This window comes from Typopeltis vanoorti, chromosome 24 (assembly GCF_054136105.1).
Source record: "Typopeltis vanoorti isolate ZY-2024b chromosome 24, IOZ_Tvanoo_1.0, whole genome shotgun sequence".
Classification (NCBI taxonomy): Eukaryota; Metazoa; Arthropoda; class Arachnida; order Uropygi; family Thelyphonidae; genus Typopeltis; species Typopeltis vanoorti.
Window position 1 is genome coordinate 16,792,806 of NC_143572.1, and position 27,936 is coordinate 16,820,741.

The 27,936-nt window shown below is 35.9% G+C and overlaps 1 protein-coding gene across 1 annotated transcript in view; it reads right to left on the reverse strand.

Annotated features, from left to right (window-relative positions):
* Positions 1 to 27,936, reverse strand: part of Rpt5 (26S proteasome regulatory subunit Rpt5) — a 137,489-nt gene that overhangs the window by 21,740 nt on the left and 87,813 nt on the right. Inside the window, exons 9-11 of the mRNA XM_090414090.1 lie at positions 26,840 to 27,049; positions 10,698 to 10,804; positions 527 to 672 (exon numbers count right to left, since the gene is read on the reverse strand). Coding sequence (XP_090270216.1) covers positions 527 to 672; positions 10,698 to 10,804; positions 26,840 to 27,049 — 463 coding nt within the window. The remainder of the gene's footprint in view (positions 1 to 526; positions 673 to 10,697; positions 10,805 to 26,839; positions 27,050 to 27,936) is intronic.

A 27,936-nucleotide genomic window follows, 5' to 3' on the forward strand; every position in this document is an offset into this window, starting at 1 on the left:
GTGATGTAGCATGTGTCCCAATGTATATACATGTTTTCCTGAGTCTGACCTTGGTATAAAGGTCAAAATGTGATGTGCTATTTTATCTTAGTTCTAAGTGATTGATTCAATATGGGTTTGTCTTCATAATTCTGCACAACGATTGCTGACCACCATTTAATACGAAAGTAAGTGCAGACTATCCAAGGAAATAGCATTACCTCCCCCCCCCCCTTTAAAAACTACTTTTGTGCATGGGAACTACAAAACCTTTTGACCATTCCTTAAGCATAAAACTTCTTTGATGCTCTTCTCAAAAAGATTGATCTTATATGTATATTTTTATTGGAGTAATTATTACTCAGATGTCTTGAATTAACAAGATTTGTCTCCAAGTTTAATAAATTTAAAATCAGCTTTCTTTTATGATAAGCATATCAATGTAAAACAATAATAATAAAATAAATTTCTTTTGTATGAAATAAGCAAGTATATTATTCATTTCTTTAAACAAATATATTTTTTGATGGAATGAAATATTACTTACTCTACATTCATCTTTCTTGAATGAATGTGCATGATTCTAGCACGAGCTTCTTCATTAGGATGAGGAAACTCAATTTTTCTATCTAATCTTCCAGATCTTAACAAAGCAGGATCTAATATGTCAACACGATTTGTAGCAGCTATAACCTAGAGATAATACATAATATAAATTTAATATTTATATATTAAATTTATATTATTTATATAACATAATATTAATAATAATATAAATTTATTATTCCCGAACTGTTTGTAATTTCTGGGGGGTGGGGGAATACAGTAAATCACCTGTTATTTACCCACTCATTAGAAAGTGTATGGCTTGTATAACAAAACTGATCATCTGTCATTTCTATGACTGATGATCAGACAGCAACTGCAGCTGCCAGGTCAATATAAGTGTAGTTAGTTAGTTGAAAAGATGCTTAGTGTGTAGTAAGAGACAATAAAATGCTAATGAGCTGCTGGATACCATGTGACTTACTGTAAAGAAAAAAGCGAGTTCTGTATAGCATTTACAGTGAAAAAATTATCTTTCTTCTAGAAGAACAGAAGGTTTTTCAAGCTTGTTAGCAATGTACCAGCTTTTCTATCATTGAAAATTGTATACTTAATGCAAGCTAAATGGATATACAACAGTCAAATTCTAAGTTCAGTGCATAGTCTTACATTGTAGAGATCTGTGGGATTTCCATACTTACTTTAGAAAAAACACACACTAGATTTAAAATTATAAGACTACAACTAGGCACTTGAACAAAAAATTGTAAAATATTACAGTTTTAAACCTATTACACACACACACATAGATGACATGCAAAAAAAAAAAAAAAGATTACTGCTACATCACCTATTTGTAACATATTGCATTTAAATTTCCCATTCATTTTCTCTGGACAATAAGACTTATTTGTGCCTATGGTCCCACAGAAGGTTCTACAAAGGTAGAAGTGGAGGAATTTTTTGATGCATTAGAAAAAGCAACTGACAAAATGAAAAAAGGAAAAGTTGGTCCTTGTTGGCGATCTAAATAGCACAGTAGGAAATGATTGTCAGACATACAAAAATATTTTGGGAAAATTTGGAAAAAAGAGCAAAGCTAATAATAATGGCAAATACCTGTTGGATTTCTGCTCAGGACATGGACTGGTTATTACTAACACAATGTTCCAACATAAAAATATGCACAAATTCACATGGAGAGAAGAGGCTAGGAATAAGAAAAGTCTCACTGACTATGTTATTGTTGATGGTGATGTTTTCTCATTGGTGCAGGACACCAGAGCATACAGAGGATTTGAAATTGGAAGCAATCACTATTTAGTCTTGAGCAGGATAAAATTGAATTTCATATTGAAAAGAATAACATGTAAGAAAGTTTTAAAGCTAATAAAATTTGAGCAGCTCTCAGATGTGAACTGTAGACTAACATACACAAAGATTATTGAAGAAAAAATGAAAGAGTTTGAGAACAGGAACAAAACTTTGAAAATTCAGTGGCAAGCCTTGAAGAAAACCCTGATTGATTCAGCCAGAGAGGCATGTGATGAGGTTGTCTGCAAGGATACAAAAATTAGTACTCCATGGTGGACACAGGAAGTTAAAGAGGCAGTGAAGGAAAAGAAGAAATCATATCAAAAGTTCCTGACTAATAAGTCAGCCTTTGCACTTAGAGAATACAGAAACAAATGCAAGAATGCTAAACACTGTGTAAAACTAGCTAAACAAAAGTCACGGGAGGACTTTGGCAAGAATATAGAAAATAAATATCAAGAAGTTGGCAAAATATTCTGGAGGTTGTTGAAGAAGCTTAGGAATGGAGGAAAGAGGGCTGTAAAAGGAGTTAGAGATGATAAAGGTGACATGAAAATGGGGAAAAAAGATATCCTTGAAGTATGGAGTAATTACTTCAAAAAATGGCTAAATTAAACAAGCAGTGATAGCACAGAGGTAAAAACACTCAACAGGCATAAAGTCAGGAATACATATCCATACTTGAAGTAGAAAAAGCCATCAAAGGCTTGAAATGTGGAAAGGCAGCAGGAGTAGATGATATTCGACCAGAAATGCTGAAATATGGTGGTATAAAAGTCTTACAGTGGCTGCACTGCATAGTTCAGAAAGCATGGACAGAGGGTCGAATTCCTGATGATTGGAGTAAAGCTCTAATAGTGCCCATATATAAAAATGGAAATAAAACTGAATGTGAGAATTACAGAGGTATTTCTCTACTGAGTGTCCCTAGCAAGATCTATGCAAGTATACTTGAGAAACGGATGAGAAGAATTGTGGAAGAAAAGCTTGGTGAAGAACAAGCTGGGTTCAGGCCAAATAGAGGCTGTCAGGATCAGATCTTCACTTTACAACAAATAGTCGAGAAAGCATGGGAATATAACAAAGATCTGTATTTAAGTTTTGTCGATCTGGAAAAAGCATATATGACAAGATGCCAAAAGAGAAGCTATTCAATATGCTACAGTTATATGGTGTCAATGGGACATTATATCAAGCAATACTTAGTCTTTATTTGAGTTATAATTGGCAGTTAGAATTGATGTATAGGAAGATGGTTTAATGTTAAATCTGGTGTGAGACAAGGATGTACATTATCCCCTCTGTTATTCATTATCTATATGGATCACATTATGAAAGAAAGTGGTATTAAGCATGATATCAGAATTGGAGATGTTAATGTTGGCTCTTTGCTTTATGGGGACGATGTTATACTTCTGAATAAATCTGCTACTAGTTTGCAAGATTCACTGACTAAATTGAATAACTGTAGTAATAGATATGGTATGAAGGTCAGCATTAAAAAGACAAAGACAATGAAAATAGGTAGAATTGTTGAAAATGTCAACTGTGTTATGAATGGAGAACCTGTGGAACAAGTAAAACATTTCAGCTACTTAGGCATGATTTTTACTGAGATGGTAAATTAATTATGGAAATAGACAACAGAATCAACAAAGCTGGTATGGTAGGCAGTCAAGTGAATAAATTCATATGGAATAAGAGAGAAATTAGTCGGAACACTAAATTAGCTGTATAGAAGACAGTGTTCAAACCGGTTTTAACTTATGTATCTGAGAGCTGGGTCAGAAGTAAAACACTTGACAAAAGATTAGAGACTGCAGATATGAGAGTCCTGAGAAAGATTAGGGGCATGAACAGATGGCATCAATGGCAATATGATATTAAAAACAAGGATATTAGGAAAGAACTTGAAATTGTTGGCATTCAGGAATGCATTAGCAGGTGGTATGGTCACTTAAACAGAATGGGCGAGGAAAGATTGGCAAAACAAGTGTTTTCTGCCTGGTTGGCATGAAAACGACCCAGAGGAAGACCAAGATATAGGTGGATTGATATGGTACAAAGTGACTTAGATGATAGAAATATAAGATCTGATAATATCGGAGTCTTGACAAGTAACAGACTAATCTGGAGGAAAATTGTAGATAGGAAGTTAGTAATGATGTAAATTTTTCATGTAGTACTATCATATCCTGTACACCCCTTGAGGGTACACAGGAATTTGATGACGATGATTCATTTTCTCTTACACATTGAAGATGTTTTGTGACACACAAAATAAAATATCTGTTTGTCAATATTTAATTGATGTACATTAATTGTGTTCCATCCCATCTTTCTTTCATGTTAGACTCAATGACCTGTCAAGGCCATTGAGTCTAACAACAGCTAAGAAGACAAGTAAACTTGTTGGAAAATTATATTTTCAATGGAATAGGTTATGCTCAAGAATTTTGTTTTTTAAAAAGTGCAGAACAGCAGAATTAATCCTCACTTTTTTGTTGGATCAAAGAAACTATAAAATCAGGAGTGTAAGCCATTCTCTTGTTTCCACTCAAATGTGTAAGTCACAATAAAGGAATTATAATTATTATTAGATCTTCAAGGTGTCAAGGACTCATTGAGGGAGGCTAATTTACACGTGTATGACGATTAGTACTGTATTGCTGATGAAGACATAACAATCTAGGAGCTAGTTGTATTTTCACAACTTATTATTATTTATTTATTTATTTATTATTTGGTGACACCTCCAAGGAGTCCAAAGTCTCATCAAGGGACGGCACCTACTCTACAACTCCCCATCTCTTCCACTTCCACCTATCTTCATCATCTACATCAACGCCATCTACTGTCCACCTTCACCACTAGTATTTTTTGTCTGTAAATTGCGTGTGTCCTGAAGGCTGATTTGCCTTTACTTGTTAACTTGGCACATAAAATAGTGCCATTTGCTTGCAATTCTATCTTTTATGGCATCCAGTTGTTCAAAGATATAAAATACATAGATTTAAAAATGATAATAAATTTTATGTACAAGGGTGAAGTGATCATTTCTCAGGATCAACTTTCTACACTATTTAGTGCTGCTAAAAGTCTGAATGTTCAGATCTGTACTGAAGTTGCACATTGGGATACTTCCAATATTCATCTTCAGGAGGAGAGTGAACATGACCCAAGTAACCTGGCCTTGTTACGTGCTGAGGTGCAATAAAAAAAAAAAAAAGCACAGAATTGTCATTATTAATTAGAAAGAAAAGAAGAAAACCTCAGAGTAGATATCTTAGTAGTTCTAACAGTAATGGCATAAAGACCAATGTGTCAACAAGAATAAATGAACTAGACACACCAGAAGATATTAACAGGACAATAAAGTCATTCACAAGTGAAGGAAGGTCAGAGTTGTCAGGATCTGACTATCCACTAAGTGAGATTTGTTTCTCATTCAAATATACATCCTGGTCTAGCTCACAACTTACTTCCATCTGCGTAAAGTTCAGTTGGTAAAAGGATCACAACAAAGTGAAGATACAGTAATAGAAATGGAGGAATCACAGATTGACAACATCTTTTGAAAATTTGCTCCAAGATCCACTGTTAATCTCGGTTACGAATATGATGCCTATTCTTAAAACTGTTGAATTAATCGAACGTCAACCAAATAACATAGAATCAGGTCCAAGTGGAGATAAACAAATATTAGTTAATTGTTCTGTATCATCTGATTTATCTACTTCTTGTCAAGTTTCACAAAGTATGATAAAAGATATTGAACATGGTTCTCACTCTTATTACCTGGAACTGCAGATTGGCCTTTTGCCAGTACTTCACATCAAGGTAGTAGTAGTTCCATGATGATGTCTTAGGATACATCCAGACCTACTGCAGTTGCACCAAGCAATCAAAATACATGACTAGCAGCTTCCACCACAAGGTCAGAATGTTGATCAGGAGAAGATACATGAGTCAGTAATAATTATTCTTGGATATCCTTGTCAAAACATCAGTGTGAGATCTGCTGCACAACCAAAAGCATAATATGAAACTGCATGAAAATATCAGACATGAATCTTCATGTTATTATATATTGGATCCGAACATGAAAGTGAGTTGATGAAGTGCATGCAAAATGAAATGAAAAGAATTACAGACATATATGTAGAAGAGTGTAACAGAGTGGAAGGAAAAATTGCCATGCAAAAGATGTAATGAATGATTCAAAAGTGGCTCTCTATGGAGATTCCATTATTAGAAGTGTGGTAAATGAGAAAGTGCATAAGGTTTGTTTTCCTGCAGGTAGAATGTGCAGAGTGATTGAAGCATTGGACATGAGGAATAAGAGAGTAAAAGAGTTGGTTGTTGTAGAAGAGAAGAATGATTTGGACGGGAACAAGGAAATGTCAGATTGGATATTAAGAGATTATTAAGGAAAGTAAAATATAATAGTGTGGTAGGAAAGGTAATCAGTGTGTTGCTAAGGTATGATAATGATGAATTGAGGCAGCGAGAAAAGATTATGAATGATATGTTAGCGCAGTTATGTGAGGAGAAAGGGGTGCATTTTGTGAATGTGTGGAATGAATTTGAGGGACAGATGGAATTGTATAAAGAAGATGAGCTGCATTTAAATGGTCTTGGTGTCAGTCGGCTGGGAGAGATTGTTGCTGGAAGGAGAGGTAATGACTAATGAATAGATCTGAGGTGGTGGTGCGAGGTGACATGAAAGAGCAAAAAAGCAGGACAGGGAGGCTTGTAAATGGAGAGGTGAATATCATGAATGAAGTAAATGAGGGGTGGAAGCACAACACAAACATGGAAACAAAGGGGGGGGGGGACACTTTATAAAACATGTGGATGCTGGATTCTGAGGTGAATGTGTAAGTGGGCAAAAAAGGATTGAGATGGCCCGGGATGGGAGGAGAGGGGAGAGTTTAGGTGTGAGGAAAGTTGTAGAATTGGTGGTAATATAGAGGAAGTGACTGGGAAAGGTACTGAATAGTCACATTGGAGAAGTGGTGTTCATAGGACTTGTAGGACTAAAAATGATTTCTTATGTTTGTTTTCTAATGCCAGACATATTCAAAATAAGGGGAACAAAATTGATGCATCGAGCGAGTTTATTCACAAGAAAACTGGTATAAGCGAGACACAATTAGATGAGGATGACATCCTGACAGGAATAGAGAATAAACAGATATGATATTTTTCATGAAGACAGGGAAAAAAGGGAGGAGGAGTGCTGTTGATGGTAGCAGATGACTTGTGCTCATCTAAGATGGATTTGCAAGGTGCAAATCCACCTTAAATGTGGCTGCGATTTTGAAGCAGTATGGTGTGAAGTAGAGGTGAACAGGATGAAATATTTAGTTGGATGTTGCTATAGACCTGGTAATATATGGAAGGTAATGAGAAGGAAATGTAGGCAAATCAGCCTGGCTAGCAAGAAATGACTGATGAGTGGTGACTTTAATTATGGTAATACAGACTGGAATCAAGAGACTGCATCTGTGGGAAAAGAAAATGAATTTTCAGAGTTTTTGAGAGACAATTACCTTAGGTAATATGTAACAGAGGATACACGAGGATCAAGGGCATTGGATTTGATCATCTCATCAGATGATATTATAAATGGGGTATCAAATCTTCCACCAGTTGGTGAGTTACCATGAGGTGATCACTTGCAAGGTGATCAGTCATTTAAGGATGTCTGTTGGAAAGCTCAAGAACCTGCTGCAGCAATAAGTTGGAAAGAGGAACTGGATGAAAAGGATATTAATGTTGCTTGGGCCCTACTCAAGAACTATTTGGTGGAGGCAATAACAGAATATATTCCAAAGGTCAAGAAGTGTGAAATGGATGAATCAAGAAGGTATGCAATATTGAAGATGCATAAGATGAGTGTTTATAACAACTAGTTGCATGAGAAATACAAAGAGCAAGTGAGGAAGATGATTCACTTAATAAGGGCAACAAAAGTGCAGTATGAGCAGCAGTTAGCTAATGTGGCCAGTAGAAGAAAGAATGATTATGGAAGGATGGCATTGATCGTGAAAATAGAGGAATGATAACTGCTGCATAGGATATAGTTGCAGTATTTAATGAGATATTTCATTCTTGTGAATGTGACATTATGCAGAGGAAAGGAGGAGGAGGAACTGTTAGTAAGTGAGCAGGAAGTATATGAGGAATTGAATAAACTTGATGTAAATAAGGATGTAGGACTTGATGCAATATCACCACGTATTTTGAGGGAATGTTCCAGGGAGTTAATAGCTTTTACATATCTTTTTAACGTGAGTCTTGCTGGGTCAAGTTCCAAAGGAGTTGAAAGAGGGTAAGATTGTTCTGATTCATAAGGGAGGTGGATAAGACTACGGCTTTGAATTATAGGCAAGTCTGTGTGTCTAGAGTTGTGGTTAAAGTGTTAGACAGATTAGTTAGGACCAAGTTCAACAGTATTTTTCTGTTGACAACAGAACAATACTCTTTGGTGACCAGCATGGATATGTTAGGGGAAGATCGTGTTTTAGCAATCTGCTTACTTTTTATAATAAGGTGACAAATGCATTGGATTAGGATGTTGCATACACAGTGGCACATTTAGATTTTGAAAAAGTCTTTGATAAATTGCCACATGACAAGCTGGTAATTAAATTGGAACGGATGGAGCTGAACAGTAGATTAGATCGCTGGATTGGAGATTGGCTGTCTGATAGGTATCAACAAGTTGTCTATGGAAGAGTGAAATCCCAGAAGAAGGAAAGTTACTATTGATGTACCCCAAGGGTCTGTTATGGATTGTTGTTTAATTTGTATGTAAATGATATTGGGAGAGGTCTGAGTGGTGATTTGCAATTGTTTTTAAATGATGCAAAGTTGAGGCACTATCAGGAGTGGAGTAGATGCTGTGACTTTGCAAGACGACTTGAATACACTGGCTGAATGGGTAAATGCGCAGGGATGTCAATTCAATGTTGTGAAGTGCAAAGGTTTTGAAATTTGGGAAGCAGAGTAAGGATGTTATGGTTTCTTTGTATAAGGCTTTAATCAGGACACACATGGATTACTGTGCACAGATTTGGTCACCTGGTTTTCAAAAAGATGAAGATGTATCGGAAAATAACAACTAACTAAGCTTGTTCTGGTCTCTGGAATGTTGAGTATGAAGACAGATTGAGAAAATGCAATTTACAGAAAATGGTAGATAGGAGGAGAGGGGGATATGATTGAGACATATAAGCTGTTAAGAGGTTATTACCAGATTAATGTCCAGGAGGTTTTACATAGAATCAGTGAAAATAGAGAGAGAGAGAGAGAGAGAGAGAGAGAGAGAGAGAGAGAGAGAGAAAACAAGAGGTCATTCCAGGAAGCTGTATGTGAGCAAGGGGGTGAGGAACAGGTTTCTTTTGCATGGAGTGGCAAGTGATTGGAATGCATTGCCTGAGAGTGTGGTGAGCACAGAGACTGAACATATTTAAGGTGCAGCATAATAAACTGTGTGTGTGTAACAGTGGGACCTCCCATAATGTATTTTGACTTTATGGGAAGGTTTTAATAATAATAATAACAATAATAATAAATATAGAAAACTTTTTGAAAACATAAATAGCAACTTAAAAAAACATAACTTAACATTTTCATTCAGTATTCTTTTATTAAATGAGTGCACAGTAAACATATTTTATAGAGATTGTGGTCCCCTAAATGCAACTTTGGATTTTATTTTATTTTTATTTATTTATAATTTTTTTTTTTTTTTTTTTTTACAAATCAGTATTAATCCAGCAGTGGGGAAAATCTCTCTCAGATTCAATACACGCTGAATGACTGATAATTAGAAAATCAAAACCTTTCTTAAATATTTTTCCATTTTTTTTTTTATCAGGGTTTTAAGTTAATTTTTGTAGGAGTTATAGTAGGAGTTATTCAATGAAATAACAAATACAAAATGTGCTTTGATTTGTTAGTTCACGGAGCATAAATTTTAATGTTACATCAGAGAAATAATTACAAATTCACATTTTCACTTCACAATGCTTCTACAGTAACTTTTATCAGTTCCAATGCTAATACTGTGTGAGAGAGCAATTAAAATTCATCTGATTGATGAATATCCCATTTGAAATACTCTTCCTAAGACAATTTTTAACTGTTGAGAAGCGCTCGAACATAGGAAACTAATTCCAACAACTTTTGGAATCCAATATTAATGAAAATTCATTACCAAGTTCTTCCTTTACATATTTTTGTAATCTCATAATTTTCAATTAATGATCTATGGAATATTTTTAATATCATTTGCATATTTGATATCATAGGTATCAGATGATTCAACAACAAGGAACTATATTTTAGAAAATTTTGCAAAATGCATTAAAAATGTTTTTCAATTTCCGATAAAGTAGAAAACACCAAATTACCAGTAAATTTTAGAGGATTTTTGTGCAATTTATCAGTAAACCAGCTTACTGATACTGCAAACATTAGCAAGCTACCAACTCTAACAAAATACTGGAAAGTTCCTGAACAAAACTCCATAGATAGGATGATACACTAAAAGAAATTCACTATGATTCGCTATAACAAACTATTCCTGATCCCTATGAGATTTTTATAGTAAGAGTTAGATGTATATTATGCTATGTAAGGGTACATTGAAGAGTCAGATCAGTCATACCTAATTATTTGATTTCACACACACTTCTATCATAGTAATTAACATTATAAGGAAATCCTAAGTGGTTAAACAACATTTCAGACATTAAATGTTTTGCCAGTTGCTTATTCATTCATGTGTGTGTGTGTGTATATATATATATATATATATATTTTTTTTTTTTAACGTTTTATAATACCTTAATATCTGTATGTGAACTGAAGCCATCCAGTTGATTTAGCAATTCCAGCATTGTTCTCTGTACTTCACGATCACCGGCCTTTTCACTATCAAATCGTTTAGTACCTAAAAAAAAACCCTCGAAATTATTTAAAAGTCAATTTTGCATTTCAAGTGTCTTGAAATGACTATATTTTTTATTCTCATTAAGCAGTTTATGATCATTTTGCAGTAGTATTATCATAAAAAACTATCCACTATTTGGTTCTTATTTGTATGTCATTTTAATCAAAACTTAACCAACAATATCCGATTCATTAATGAAGATTACACATCAAACTTTCTTACATCACATAATCTAAACAATTTTATCTGTTTTAAATAAAGTTATATTTAACTTGATCTAAACTTGATATGTACTTTTGTACGTACATTATTTGATTACTGTGCAAGGGCATGCACACATGTAAGCATGCCCACAACATGTACCTGTACACAAAGTGGTGTGTGTGTGTGAGCATGTGAAACAAACAAACAAACAAAAAAAAAAAATGAACCCAGCTAATCTGAACCTCAAAGACCCATTAAAGGGCTGTCTGTCTGCAACATACAGCATCTTGCAGTCACCCCCACCTTCCCACAATACAGCCTATTTCCACAAATGGAGTTCTGGTGAATCTAATGAGCATTGCCACTGTAAATACAAATCATCTGCCATTGGCGGAAATGCCAACTACCTCTAGGTGGTAAATATTTTTCATCGTGAAATATCACCATTTCGCTTATTAGAGTGGCAGAAGTGGCTTGCAGCCATGTTTGATTACTAGAGTAAAAGTTCTAGTTTCTGTCCCCTCCTTCTCTTCCCACACACAGCGAGAGTGATGCCATCGATAACGTGCCAATCACATAGGGAGCCCAGATCCCCCTCCCAATTACAGCAGCAAAATGATTCTGCATGCTGACCACTGGTTAATGCATGGGACCAACTGGTTAATAACAAATCCAGAGGCTTCCTGATCAGTTAGTGCTAAATCCTTTGCCACTTATTCTGCCAGTTTGTTACCGAAGGGAGACCTAGTACAGAGGAAATGTTGAGGCCAAGTGGACAGGGAGTCTCTTGCTTTATGTCTCTGTTCCTTATTATCACCCCCCTCAAAAAAAAAAAAAAAAAAAAAAAAAAAAAAAAAAAAAAAAAAAAAAAAAAATTAACAGATTACACTCAAAGAAATATGACTTTACTGCAGATCACAAAAATTTTCCCAGAAAAGTTAAAAAAAAAAAGCTCAACAATTCTTTATCATACTATAACTTTCAGCTTTCATTTGCTGTCCTTATAGCTCGCTCCACAAAATCTGATAACAATTCTGACCTCTTCAACTTTCTCTCTCACACTAAACCTTAATTTTCTACAGCCAAAATACCTTAATAGTAAGGTTGGCCTTAGGATGTCTATGTCCACAACTCAAATTGGTTTCCCTCCTCCAATTTCAATGATCAAGCAAACAGGAATGCTGAAGTATTTGCCGTTAGCACCAATCTACCACAGATTGTCAATCTCCCTACTAGAATAGCTGACATCCCCAATATGCAAACACACTTGATCTCTTACTAACATGCTCCCCTTCCAAATACACTGTGATGTTAGTTCTTCTCTTGGTAACTTAGATCAAAATCCTTTGCATGTGGATGGTATCACAGTCATCTCACCTAAAGACATGGCTGGAGATGTACTGGGTATAACTCTTCTCTTCCAATTCCTGCATTGATGACCTGGACAAAGTTTCTCCCACTCTACCAAGAACTGGTAGAGTGGGAATTTGGATTTCTTTCAGTAATTCACCAGAAAGAAATCCAAATTCATGATCTTGTTAAGAACTTGGGCCCTAGAACTAACGTCTATCCTGAATTGCTTCTTCAATCGATGCTATTCAACCGCCATCTACCCTACAGCATAGAAAGGGGCCAACATCCAGCCCATTCCAAAGGAAGGAGATAAAAGTCAGCCAACCAACTACTGGTCTAATTTCTCTCACTTCTGTTCTCTCTAAAACTATTAAGAAGGTTAGTAACGACCAATCTGATCAGCACCACCTGTATACCTATCAACTAATTAGTGACCTGCAACGTGGATTCTACTACTCTCAATCCACAGTTGATCCTCTAGCCTTCACCACCCACCTCTGAACTTTGGAGAAACTCACATAGTTGTCCTTAACTTTTCAAAATAATGCAATTGTTTTTGTTATAGGGCCTACCTAACAAATTGTCATTCTATGGTCAGCTTTCCACCCTCTGCAAATGGATCACCAACAATGGTTGCTCACTAGGTTTATTTATTTATTTATTCTTATGGCAAAAGGAATACAGAACAGCTACAGGTCAATGTCTAGTCTGGAAAGCCAATCCAAGGCCTCATCCGTCATCTTGTGGATGCTCTGTGGGCCACCACCGTGAAATTGGTGCCTTGGGCAGTTGTTCACAATATGAGTAATTGTCTGACCCATGGGAGAACAATCACAACAAGGGTGGTCTAACAGCCACCATTTATGTAGTAGGTAGCCACATCTGCCCTGGTTAGTTCTGATCCTGTTGATTGATGACCAAATCTTCCTAGGAAGAGCAAAACCAGGCTGAAGAGCGCAGGGATCTTCTACCAGAAAGCCATTTGTTGGAAGATTGTTGGACCAGTACTCTCTCCACGTGTCAGGGCAGCTGAAGAGAGTTTGTCCATGGATTAGAAAGGCTTTCTAGATTTTAGGTGAAGACTAGATGGATTTATGAGAGTCTGGTGCAGGGGCAGGTGTGGGTTGCTCATTGCTTTATTAAATTCTTTAATTGAGGCTTGTCTTCTCCGTATGTTTGGTAGAGCAATGTTAGATTGCTCTACCAAAAGCCAGGAAGGAGGGGTGCTTCTCACTGTCCCACTAATTGTGCACATGATAGAGTTTAGTCGGGTGTCTATAATGTTAGTGTGTGCACTTCTTTCCCAGACAGGGGCACACTATTCTGCTGCAGAGAATGCGAGGGCTAGTGCAGACGACCTTAGGACTTCTGCACCACAACCCCAGGTTGTTCCAGCAAGCCTTGAAATGATATTGTTTCTTGTTTTGATTTTGTTGGACAGATTGGTGATGTGCCTATTATAGGTTAGGCTTCTGTCCAGGCTCACTCCAAAGTATTTCGGGAAAGGCTCGTGTTCTACCATTATTCCACAGAAAGAAAGGTTGAGGTGTCGATTCGCATCTGCAATGAGGTGAAATACCGTGGATACAGATTTTGTTGGGTTTGGCTTCAAGTACCACTGCTTGAAGTACTATTCCAGGATGTTCAAGTCTGTGTTCAGGGTTGATTCCAGGTTGGCAAAGGAGGTAGATTGATGTAGAATCGCTAGGTCATCAGTATACATATACTTGCTTGACCTGGTATGTGGTAAGTTGTACACATAGATGTTAAAGAGTAAAGGGGGATAACACAGAGCCCTGTGGGAAACTATTGTGAAGGAATCTAGGCCTGCTCTTTTTTCTGCCAATATGGACCTGGATCTTTCTGTTGGAGAGAATGAATTCAAAAAGCTGGAAATTTTTTTGCACCTTACAATATTTCCTAGCTTTAGGAGGCAGCCCCGATCCAGACTGTGTCACAAGCTGATGTTAGGTCAATGAAAGTGGATGTGGATTTAAGTTTCTTCTGGAAGCCTGCTTCAATCTATGTTGTCAAGGCCAGGACCTGGTCACAGCAACTTCTTCCCGGCCTGAAGTCAGCTTGTTCAATCAGGAGTGCTCTTTCGATGAGTGGGGAAATTCTTTTAAGGATAATTCATTGGAAAAACCTTGTAATGCTCAATTGTTACAGCCCTCAAGATCCTCCATGATCGATGTCCCGAACTCGGATCTTCTAGCAATATTTCATTAATGTAATATTAATGAAATTACATTAATGTAAAGATTGAATAACAATGGACCAAGAGCTGATCTCTGTCTGGTCACCTTAACTTTTGCAGACTCATCTCCCCATACACTACTTTTTGATATGTCAGTCAACCATCCTCTTATGCATGCTCATAGTTTATAATATAATTCTATATCCTCCAACTTATCAACATTCTTTCACACTGCATCCTGTCAAAAGCCTTAGCAACGTTAAAAAGTAACATGGTGGTATGGTATCCATTCTCACTGTTTCACTCAACATAACATTACTACAAAATGTGAGCAAGTTACTCAAACATGATCTTCCACTAGGTAAATACATGTTGCTCTTTGCTAAATATTGATTCTATGAAGTAAGAGCTTGCATACAGAAATGGCTTACCAACTTTTCCAATATCTTTGCCATCACTCCCAATAATGGTAAACTAATAGTTAAACACAGCAGTCTTTGCATTAGCCTTGTGTGATGGGATTATTATTATGTGACACCTCCAAGGAGTCCAAAGACTAATCGAGGAGACCTCTAAAACTCTGTCTCTACCACTTAATCCACCACCACTAGCATCATCATCTACACCAATGGCATCTATTGCCCACCACTATCATCACCACTAGTATTTGTCAGTAAATTGTGTGCATTCTCAAAGCCAATTTGTCTGAATGTAGGATGAAAAACCTAGGTTTTCAGGAGAAAAAACCCTGCCACCTCCGTATGACATCGGTTAACTCACCTTCAAATTGAAAAAACCCATATAAAGATTCTTCTTGTCACGATGAAAATTGAACTAAGGCCCTTTTCCAACTGAAGTGTGCAATGTACCATCATTCTTCAAATTGTGCTAGAGGCGCAATTATGATACATCCTTTGGGATCTCTATATCTAAAGCCCACTTATGCAGACATCCTTGCACAAAGTCAAAACCGTAAAAACACACAATCATCCATTCATCATAACCACTTCCATGATTAAGCATTTTTGCATCATTAACATAGTTGCATACCTTAGTCATTCTCATGTATAGATTCTCACTATTCCTCTCATCATAGTCTCTGACTTCTTAATACAAGGGTGGTCTCAAAAGTTCTCGGCCTAACAATGAAAATATGAATTTATAATTTCAAAATTATTTTTATTTTTCAACATAATCTCCCTTAAGACTAATACATTTATTCCAGTGATGATCCAGCAACATTATCCTGTCCCTGTAGTGGTTCTCAGTAAGATCTGCAAAATATTCCTCTACAGTTTTTGAAGAAAAATGCTGACCAGTGAGATAGAATTTTAGTTTTGGGAAGAGATAGAAGTCAGAGGGAGCCAAATCTGGGGAATAGGGTGGATGTTCCAACAATTCATTGCGCAGATCCCTTAATTTTCCCATTGCCAAAACACCTTTGTGGGCATTGTCCTGATGAAACATGATTTTTTCCCCCCTGCAAACCAGGTCTTTTCTTACAAATCTTTTCATCTAATCTGGTTAAAAGATTGGAATAATATTCCTCGGTTATTGTTTTATCCTTTTCAAGAAAATTAATAAACAAAATCCCTTCAGCATCTCAAAACACTGATGCCATGACCTTTCCTGCTGATGGAACCGACTTTGTCTTCTTTGACACTGAACAACTGGCTTCTGTCCTGTTTTGACTGCTGTTTGGATTCTGGTGTGTAATGGTGAATCCAAGTCTCATCCATAGTAATAAATTGATCACAAAATCAGTTTTATTCTTATTAAAATGATCCAAACACTGTTCAGAGATTTTCATGTGAGTGTGTCTTTGATTTGCTGTGAGCAAGCGTGGCTCCCATCTTGCGCAAAGCCTTTCATTTGCAATTCTTCATGCAAAATATATATATTACACATTCTTTTGAAATGCCTATAGTCTCAGCAATTTCACACACTTTGATTCGCAAGTCATCCAATACAATACCATGCCCTTGTTCAATGATTTCTGGTGTTGTTACACTTTTTGGACGTCCTTCAAGTGGATCATCTTCAAAGCTGGTACGGCCACGTTTAAACTTGGCAGCTCATTTCTTAATTGTCGAAAACGAAGAAGTGTGCCCATAAACTTTTATGAACTTTGAATGAATTTCTTTTGGCGCTAAACATTCTTTTACAAAGAATTTTATAACTGCATGATACTCAATTTTATCCATTTTAAGGGATACAGACAACGCTTTTGCTTCAGACAGCTGTATAAAACAAACTACATAGAATGACTTGCAGTTTCACATGGATGCTTATGACAAATGTACCAACTTAGGGGAAAAAAAAAAAATCTTGCCAATAGTGATCAGACCACTCTCATAGGTCTTGAACAGACTTCTGACATCAAAGTGCAGGCCCTTCCTCTTTTATAAATCCATTCTTCCTTCTATACATCCAAAAATTTGCAACTATTTCTTCTACACAGCTAGTGCATCAAATCGTTTGGTATCATAGCCCTTCTTCTTAATTCAGCATTATCATGTCTTGGTAATATATTGTAAAATTCAATGTAGCTTAAAAATAACAAAGCGCTTTACATTGATTTTTACATAGGTCAAGTCTCATGAGAACTGTAAATAACCTTGTTCATTTCTATGTATATTTTGCTAAATATTAATGTAGTTAACCCTATGGGAAGTGACTGTATTTACCGTTTTAACGTCAAAAACAAAGGCAATACCTTGCCATCAGAACTTTATATATAGCTATGTGTGAAAACACAAGAAAGTTATTTACAGTTATGTGTATGAGAAAGTTGTTTGTGAGCTCTGCGCATAACACCTTTAAAGTTAGTATCTAAGAGTGGTGCTAGGTTCAGACAAGTTTCTGCTGACCGGCAAGATAAAAAAAAAAGGGAGTGCTCGGAGGAGAACAAAGAGTGGGTTGAACTTAAAAGAAGATGAACGAGTCATGCTGAATTCTTTGGGGTTTACTACCCTTAGTGCAAGGATCCGAGATCGCAAAATAAAAGGGGACTGAGCCGGCCATAAGAGGCTTCCAGTTGTTGGCAGAGAAGAGGCAATCAGAACCACAACAGAGCACAGTCGGAACCAGAGCAGTGGAGGCGGAGAGGCAAGGCTCCAGTTGCCGAGAGAAGAGTGTCCAGGTCCAGTTACCGACAAAGGAGAGACGATATCCAAGTGCCAAGAGAGCCAGAGCCAGTCAGAAGCAGAAGTTCCTGAAGTAGGATCCAGAGGAGAATTTGCCCGTATGCTGAAACCTCTTGCATGTGCTATTCAAGTACCGCAGATTGCAGCCTAAAAGCCAGCCAATATCCTGACGTGATTTCGCTGAAGCAAGACACTCCTGAAGGAAGCTTAAGATCTGAGATGAAAGAAATTCCAGAAAGACTTTAGTGTAAGACTCTTGACTGAATGTGTGATACAGCCTCTATAAGTTCCATCATTTTTGTACATTTTTTCTTATAATCTAGGAGATATGTTATATATGGACTGTTAAGAATTAGTTTAATAGTAATAAGAAGTGTCCATAAGAGAGTCAATTGGCATGCTAGAAGTTGATATCAAATTTGTAAAAATAACTTAGCAGAGAGTTAGCTAACCTCTTTGCGAGTAAACTTGAAGTTTAATAAGCTGAATTTGTAAGCAGAGAATAAATAAGTTTTTGAATTAAAGAGATTATTCAGTGTTGAAGTAAAAGGGTTATAATTTTATGCTAAAGATTTTTTTAGATGAGTAGAGAAAGCAATCTCCCTGTTGTTTGATTCATGTATCTTTTTTTATTAATGTAAATAAATGTGCTTTAATTATTTTTAAAAGAGTGTTGCCTGATCCTTTATCTTACAATGCACTGTTTCTAAAAATAATCAGACTTGTGAGTGGGAAACAACTAAGGCATTAAAAGCGCAGTTTAATTACTTAAGAACCATGACAGTTTATGTAAACTTTGTTGAAAAAATTTACATTAGTAAGAGAGAGAAAGATCTACCAGACATTTTATTGAGTTTTATGCCGAATATTGATATATTAGATGGTGCAGTTTAACAAATAAATTTTCCAGTGTTCATAGGCATACGATTAGTAAATACGGAAGGTGGATAAACATAATATGCAGTAGAGTAAGTGAGAAAGGTTATGAGAGGAAAAAGCGTGCACTGCTAATTAGTAATAAAGAATAAAAGAAGATATTACAATAATGCAGAAGACAGCTTTCGTTACAATACTAATGATTTATGCTTTCTCATTCTTCACTATCAATTCTTCCAGCAATCTTCTCTTATACTGTGTTTACCAATAGTTAAATTGCTTGTTCCTACAAGAACTACCATCATTTTTAATTTTCTATCTTTTAACTACACCTATTATCTTTTGATTATTGTGCTCAGAAAACTCAAAGGAGTAACACAGTTATCAATGACATATTTTATAATAGAATCAACATGGCATATAACATCCTTTTTTATATTCCACTTTACTTAGCTGATTATCATTACTTAATATTATATCTGCTTCAGTGTACTATCTCTGTTTTTGCTGTTTAACTTTCTTCTTCTTCCTATGCTCCTTGAAACACTTCCTGACTTTTTGTAATTTTTGCATTGTTTATCTAATAACTTGTTTTAATCTTGAGAGTTCAAAATTAATTCATCTTTAATATCCTCATGTTTCTCTTTAGTCGAACTAGCCATCCTGTTCTTAACTTCACTATTTACATTGGCAGTATTTCTGTTGCTATGGCACTAGCTACTTTAATATAGTAATATCTCAACAACTACAAAAAATCTGCAGTAATATCCTATAAAACAAATTTTTCTAAGAAAAATACAATAAAATGCATAAGTCACCTATTTTATGAGCATTAAACAAACTGCCTTCTCACAATATATAGCTTCAAACTGAATCTCATCTAAGAATTCTGTAAGGATTTTCTACATCAAGCAAGTTTGATTAGGCTGATTCTATAAATCTCTTGCATTTGAAAAACAGTTATTTATCCAAATATGAACAGAGGATTATAGTGTTACACTAATTCATGACTTATTTTTCACGGTATTAACAACACCACAAACACTTTTTTCAACAAAGATGTTTTATTAACGCTAATATTTCGCTGATTTTCAACTCAACTTTTTTTTTTTTTTTTTTTTTTTTCCCCGTTAGAGGGTGCCAAAAATAGGACTTGAGATCTTTTGTCTTTTGCAATTATATTGTTTCACTCACTCACTGTCGCGTTTTACATGCGTGTTGTGCTCTGATGATGCTGAGTTGAAAATCAGCGTTAATAAAACATCTTTGTTGAAAAAAGTGTTTGTGGTGTTGTTAATACTGTGAAAAATAAGTCATGAATAACCATCAACACCTAAGCTTATCAGTTAGATTAGTGTTACACTAAAGTAATATACACCATAAAGTTTTCAGTGCACTTTAATTCTTTCTCCCCCCCCCCACAATGTAATTTTCATCTGTTAAATTTGCTGTAATAATACTTAATATTACAAAAACAAACTTAAAATCAAAATTACAACAAAAAACTGTCTATCCTTCCTAGATGTGTAATATTTCTTCCAAATGGCTACATTATCTTTTTCTATTTAAGGAAAACCTGTGCACTCTGGAGGGTACTTATTATTATTATCACTGGCATGATTGCTGTTTATTTTTTATTATAATTTTTTATGCCTCTTTTGAGTCTTAAACCAAGCAAAACGGTTGATTCTCCACCCCTCTTCCTATAACCAACACTTGTTTCTGAATTTTGGTATGTTGAATAAATAAATACTGCTTGCAAACTGACAAAGAAATACATAATAGCATCAATGTGTGAATGTATTCTGAAGGTTAAAAGGCTGAATAATGTAGGTGTAAAATGAATGAATGAATGAGCATTAAATCTGGAAGCAGAAGGCACTTTGGAGGCAGTACAAGATGAATAATAGTAATAATCAGTTAAATAAAGACCAAGCCAGGAGAATGACTCAGTAATGACAACAAAAGTGTAGTATGAGCAGAAATTAAAAACCCTAGTTTTTTAGATATGCAGCAAGTAGAAGAAAGAAAGATTATGGTAAGATGATATTAACAGGTTCTGTCTGTGCAGTTAGCCGAGTGGCTGTGCGCTTCGCAACCATATGCCTGGGAAAGGAGTGTCCTGGGTTCGATTCCCATCACTGACATGAGGAGCTTAGGATCTTTCTTAGACATAGTCAAGTTATCCGACCTTGGGTGTGGACTGCAGGGTTTTTCTCCTCAGTTTATCTGGGGTTTTTCATCCTGTAAGCAGGTAAACCAGCCTGAGAACTCAATGCTTCTACAGACATAGGATACACCAGGAGGCACAGGGCTAACCACCTTATCCTTGTGTTCAGTTGCGATTAAATGAATAGAAAACCCTCGACACTGCAAGGTAAAAGAGGGAAAAAGGAGGAGGAAGAAGAAGAAAATATCAACAGATCAAAATGGTAGAATGGAAACTACTACAGAAGACATTGTTGAGGTATTCAGTGATCAAATTATAAGGGTGTTTCATTCTCGTCAGGGTGAAATCATGAGAAACTTAAGTGTAGAGGACATAGGAGAGGATGTCTTAATTGTGAGTGGGCAGGAGGTATATGAGGAAATAAATAAATTTGATGTCAATAAGGCGATAGAATATGATGACAGATCACCATGTGTCTTAAGGAAATGTTCCAGGGAATTGGCAGTAGCACTGGCATGCCTATTTAATATCTTACAACAGCACAGCTTCCAAGAGAGTGGAAAGGAGGTAAAATGGTTACACTGCATAAGGCTGTGGCTACAAATCATAGGTCAATCTATACATCTGGCGTTGTGGTGAAGGTACTAGAGAGATTGGTGAGAAGTAGGATACAGAAATGGGTTGATAACAGCAGTATTCTGCGTTGTCAGCATGGGTTTGTTAAAGGAAGATCATGTTTTACTAACTTACTTGTGTACTATAACAAGGTGACAAATGTCTTGGACAAGGGAGATGCATATACAGTGGTAAACTTTCAAACATTCAAAAGTCTTTGATAGACTTCCACATGATAAGTTGTTAAATAAATTGAAATGGATGGCATTGGATAACAGACTTGAGTTGGATCAGTGACTGGGTGTCGGGTATCAGAAAGTTGTATATGGGGGTGCAGTATCCTGAAAGAGGAAGGTGTGACACAGGTGTCAGTTTTGGGATCATTATTGCTCAATGTGTATATTAATGAAAACATTTTGAAGAAAGGAATGGGTTTAACTGATGATTATGCAGCAGATGATATGGCTTTATAGGAGGACTTGAATAGATTGCATGAATGGGCAGGTAAGTGGAACTCAGTTCAATGTTGCAATACATAAGGTTTTGAAATTTGGTAAGCAACAATGGTATGCAAAGTATACACTTGGTAGGGAAACTTGAAATGAGGTAGAGGCAATGAGAGATCTGGGCGTGGTGGTGGTGGACAAGGACCTGAAATTCAGGGGCCACATGGCACAAGCTGTGAAGACGTGTCGGATAACGGCAATGATGCAGAGGACCATGACATGCAGCAATAAAGAGGTGATGATGCCATTGTATAAGGCCTTGACCAGGCCTCATATGGATTGTTGTGCAAAGATTTGGTCACTGGATTTTCATAATGATGAGAATATGTTAGAAAGGGTCCAGAAAGGATTCACAAAGGTGGTCAGGTCTTTGGAATGTGGAGTATGAAAACAGATTGAAAGTATGTAAATTGCAACACCTCATGAAGAGGAGGAGGAAAGATATGATATGTTCAGGAGTTGTTATCTTAAAGATACCAAAAAATTATATACAGTGGAACCTCAGTTGTCAAACATAATTCAATCCTAAAGGCTGTTCGGGAACAGATTTCTTTGAAAACTGAAACCATTTTCCCATAAGAATTAATGTAAAATGGATTAATCCATTCCCAAACCCCAGATGACTGCTCATTTAAACCTTTATAACAGTATTTCATGCATAAAATCATATATAAAAACAATGAAAATGCATAAAATCTTACACAAAAAGAATAAACACAATAAATAGATAAAATATAGACGAAAATTTAACTTCACTTTAACTATAAGGAGAGTTGTAATTTATGAAAAAAAAACAAAAAAACACAAAGAAAATCGAGAAAATGCACTGCAAATTCGAGCAGGTGTCTGCGGCGTAACTGACGCTATCCTGCCTTACATCTCAGCCCGTAGTTGCCGGTTTGTCTGTGTTTGGGAACTGAGATTCTGTTCAGAAACGGTGAGTTTTTTTGTTCGGAAAATATATTCGGGAACCAATTTGTGCTTGAGATGAGAGTCGTTCGACAACCGAGGTTCCACTGTACTTGGTTTAATCCTTTATCCAAGTGTAAGCAAAGTTTGCACTTGAAGTATTTTCAAGACTGTGGCAACTAATGGTAAAGGTGGCATGACTTCACATCACTTGCCTTAGTATCCCATAATGCAAAGCACATCTCCTTGTGGATATGTATAATGCTATGCATTATGGGAGGGGTAACTACCCAGACTGGCTTTGACTTTTATTGAGGTCTCATCAGTGGGAGCCAGACCCAGAGGTGATACCAAGGTTGAAGTAATGCAGAAGTCATATTTTTATATGAGTTGCCAAAAGGTGCCACACCTAATTATTATAATACTCTGGATTAGAGATAGTTAGTTGTTGTAAGTTTTTCCACTTGGTTATGCTATAAATTAAAGATACCAAGAAATTATATACTTGGTTTAATCCTTTATCCAACTGTAAGCAAACAAAGTTTGCACCCGAAGTATTTTCAGGACTGGGCTACTCGTGGTAAAGGTGGTATGACTTCACATCACTTGCCTTGGTATCCCATAATGTAAAGCACATCTCCTTGTGGACATGTATAATGCTATCAGGTTGACATGGAAATTTTTTCATAGAATTGGGGGGGGGGGAGATAGAACAAGAGGCCATCACTGGAAACGTATAAAGGTGTGAGCAGAGGAGTGAAGGGCAGGTTCTTTGCATGGAGAGTGGAATGAATGGTCTGAGTGTGTTGTGAATGTAGACACACTGAATCAGTTTAAGGCACAGTTGGATGAGCTTTGTGTGTGATAGTGTACATCTCTCACAATGAGTCTCTGAATCTATGGAGGTCAGATGTTAATAATAATACCCTCCTTTTTTTTTAAATAGCAACTCTAAACATACAAGGTTTCAGGACATATAATACATTATTACTGTGTGTGAGCATAAGACACTACCTGCAAGCAGCATTCAGTATTTATAAACTGGTCACCATCCCAACGACAGACAAAACTAGTATGTTCATGCTGATCTGGTTGATGACTTTTACTTCTAGAAGCCCATCATTATAACAAAGAATCAAAAATAATGATTCTTTTTTTTCTACTTCTTAAAAGCAGAAAAAAAAAAAATAGAAAGTAGAAAATATACAGATCCTACAAGTTATCTTACACCTATGCTATGCCCAGAGATCACTATATCTTAGAACTGCTTGAAAGTGAAAAATCATCCTGGGAATCAGTTACAAACAAGCATGACTGTTTGCTGAAGTGATGCTGATAACCATCCATATTTGGCATGTTTAATCAATACATTTTCCACAGTGATGATGCATTTCTAGAAGGCATAAATTGATGGTTGAGGGGCATTTACCCAAGTGATCTTTTCTTATCTGTCTCTTTTCAGTCTCTGTGACAAACCATACAGTTTCAAATAAAACTGCAATCCTTGTAGACACTTTCTCCATTTTTACTGATCTAGAACAAGACCACCTTAGTTTTTCATGTCAATGTTGCATTTATTCATCTTGAAGTACTTCTTTTGTCTTCCTTAAATTCCAAGCATAAGTGTTCTGTTTTGGAAGGTGGGTATCAGGCATATAAATGTTCAATGCCTCGATTTTCGTGCAGTCAGATCAATTAAAACACTGCATTTTAATGGATTTATAAAAGACAGGATATTAGTCGTAAGTTTTTCAAGTGCCTGCAGTAGATAGTAGTCCATATTTCATAACCATATAACATAGTTGGAATGACAATGGTCAAGAGCTGATGCATGGATGTCCCAATCAAATGCTCATTTTCTAAAATGTCCAAAGGCTATGCTGGCATTTTAAATGATGCTGGATTTCCTGATCAGCATCTTGAGATAGGGTAACCAATTTATTTTCAAGGATGACTATCTGAATGATAGGCAGTTGCAATGAATTAACTGGTGAAGTCTGGTGAGGCAGCTGTGTCTGCTTGATGTTTACACCTAGGCCAATTTGTTCATAGGCATTTTTGAAAATGTCAATGACCTGAATCTCAGATTCCAAAGTGAAAAATAAATTAACACACTATAAACAAATCTGGACTAACCATATACAGTTTTGTTGTTTATTGTGCTAATTTATTTTTAACGTGTTAATTTAACTACCATCTCACATTGACAGGTCTGATAATGATCATTACCTAATCAATACGATACCAGCCAGGTTGACATTATGGATAATATCTCTGCTTTCAAACAGGAAAATTCAAATCTCCTACAGGTAGTAGATTTGAATTTTATTGCAGTATGGATGTTTGAGTCCATTTTGTATTTTTAAAGACGCTTATGGTCCAGACATATTATACACAAAAAACTGTTTATCCTTAATCTCAAAATGTATATTATTTCAGAATGAATAACTCATTACATCCATAGCAATATCAAAACTAAATAGCTAGTTTATAACAAGGTAAGAATATACAAAACTCAACTAACTGTTCAAGGCAAGTGCTGAATATTAGAGATGACATGATTTACTATTATGATTCTTTCGCATTAGCTAAAATAATAAATTCATGTGTAAAATGCATAAAAATGTGAACTAAAAAATAAACTTTAGTTATGCTAGTTGAAATCAGAATTTCCAACACTTTGACATGGAAAATTGATTGTTTCAGTTCAAGTTATGGCAGCCTAAAAACTCTCCTAACACAAGCATTTCATGCCTAAAGCTGTTTTTATTGATGAGCTTGGCATACTCCTTTTTCTAAAGGAGTACATGTTTAAAAGATTCATACAGTAGATGTTCACTAGCAAATTTAGAGGAAAAAAAGAGACTGACCCATCTCTCTTAACATCAGAAAACAAAGGATTAGCAGAACCATATATAAATTCACTTGTGTCCCTTCACTCTTTGTAATTATTGGTGACAAATTATAAAGTTAATTGAATAACAACATTTTCAAGTTATATTTGATTTCAATTGAAACCATTTCATTACAATGGTGTTCATCTAATGTACCATGTTAAACTAGATTGTGGACTTTGACAATTTACCACATCATTGTAGTCTTAGCGTTCAGTAATCCTCTTCTCAAATGAGCAACCTATCGAATAAAAATAAGAAAAGTTACACTAACACAGTAGCTGATACACACAAGATAGAGCAGAATGTTTGTCACTGGTGGTGTGTAAGAAACTGGAAAGTTTACCTTATTCCTTATATATCTTGTAATTATGTATATTCCAAATTAGATTCAGTAATTCCAAATGTCAACAGAACACTGAGATTTTGAGTTCACTAATACATTTAAACTATGCGATCAACTTTAATTATTTGTGGTCTTAACTATCCTCTAATTACTAATTCCCAAACCTTCAATGGGATCATTTATGCAAGGTTATACTATCTAGCAGTTTAATTTGAAACTGCTTTTCATCCAAGAAATTTCTCCTTATGTTTAGGGTTAAACACTATAGTTATTGATTCAATAATTCATTTGATATATGTAGCTAGCCTGGTTGGCCGAGTGGTTAGCGTATCTGCTCTCCAGCCAAAAGGCTGTGGGTTCGAATCCTGCAATGGGCATGGATGTTTGTGATTGTCTGTGAAAATACTAGTGGTGTTGGGGTAGATGATGATGGTAGCTGCAGTTCGTTCTAGTTGGTGGATTGAGTGGTAGAGATGGAGAGTTGTAGAGTAGGTGCCCTCTCTCGATGATCCTTTGGCCTCCTGGAGGTGTCATGTAATATTAATAATATGTAGAAGAATAATTCATTTGATATATGCAGAAGAGCTTTGTCTATTCTGATCTTTGTTGCAGAAACAGCAATTATGGCATTTCTGAAATTTCTCTGCCAACAACTCCAATTCTTCTTTATTGCTTGACACAATGATGGTACTGTGTTGATTCTATGGAGATTGCCAAATCTATTAAAATATGGGGTGGATAAAAAACTCAGTTTAATCCACATCACTATGATTACAATTGAATTCTAAAGTAATACAATTATCTATTTATAATACTTACCAATAGCATCCAATTCGTCAATAAAGATTATAGCTGGAGCTTTCTCTTTAGCCAAAGCAAAGGCATCTCGAACAAGCTTAGCACCATCACCAATAAACATCTGCACTAGCTGTGGGCCAGCTAATTTTAAAAAGGTTGATTTAGTCTGTGCAGCACATGCCCTTGCCATAAGAGTTTTCCCTGTACCAGGTGGTCCATATAATAGAACACCTAAAATTGCAAAAATATTTTTTATTATTTCTAAACTGCCATCAAGGAAAACCATGAACAATATAATGCAAGTTTATTTTATACAAAGCTGTCATGATTGCAGGCATATCCACCATGACAGTGTTTTTAAAAAAATTTTTTTTGACTGCGACCTACAATAATACATTTTACACCATGATTCAGTACATACATACACACATGCATGTGTGTGCGTGTGTTACGTTATGTAAAACAAGTTTCACAAAAGAATATGTGCTGTTGTAAAATCTCTCATGATATGTTACTATGTAACTTATTGAGAAAGTTTCAAGAGACGCATTCATGTGTACAATGGAAGTCCAAGCCTTTATGAGGTGAGATGCTGAGAAGGACATTGTCTTAGGTTTCTCAATCTTCATTTACCTGGGTCTGCCACCAAGTGAGGTCTGTTGTCGGTAATAGAAAGAGAAGAATCGTAAGCCTTAGGTTTCTCAATCTTCTTTTACCTAGGTCTGCCGGCATGTGAGGACTGTTGTTGGTATTCGAAAGAGGAGTGTATACGTCTTAGGATTCTCAATCATCACTTACCCAGGTTCACCACTATGGAAATTGTAGCGTCAATCGTCAGGTCATCTTGCTAAGAAAGAGCTGCATATTGCCGCCATATTAAGAATTCTAAAGGGCATCTAATAATCCATGACTCGGACAAAGAATAAATCTGGCAGGAAATCAAGAACGAGCTAGCAGAAGGAAAGGACAAAAAAAAAAAAAAAAAAAAAAAAAGCACTTTCATGTGAACAAAAGATTCAAGAAAAAGGAAGTTCTGAACGAGAATTGTAATACTTATATAAGGAATGCCTTATTTCCAGTTTGTGTATGCATGACTAGCAGGATCTTCTAGATTGTGA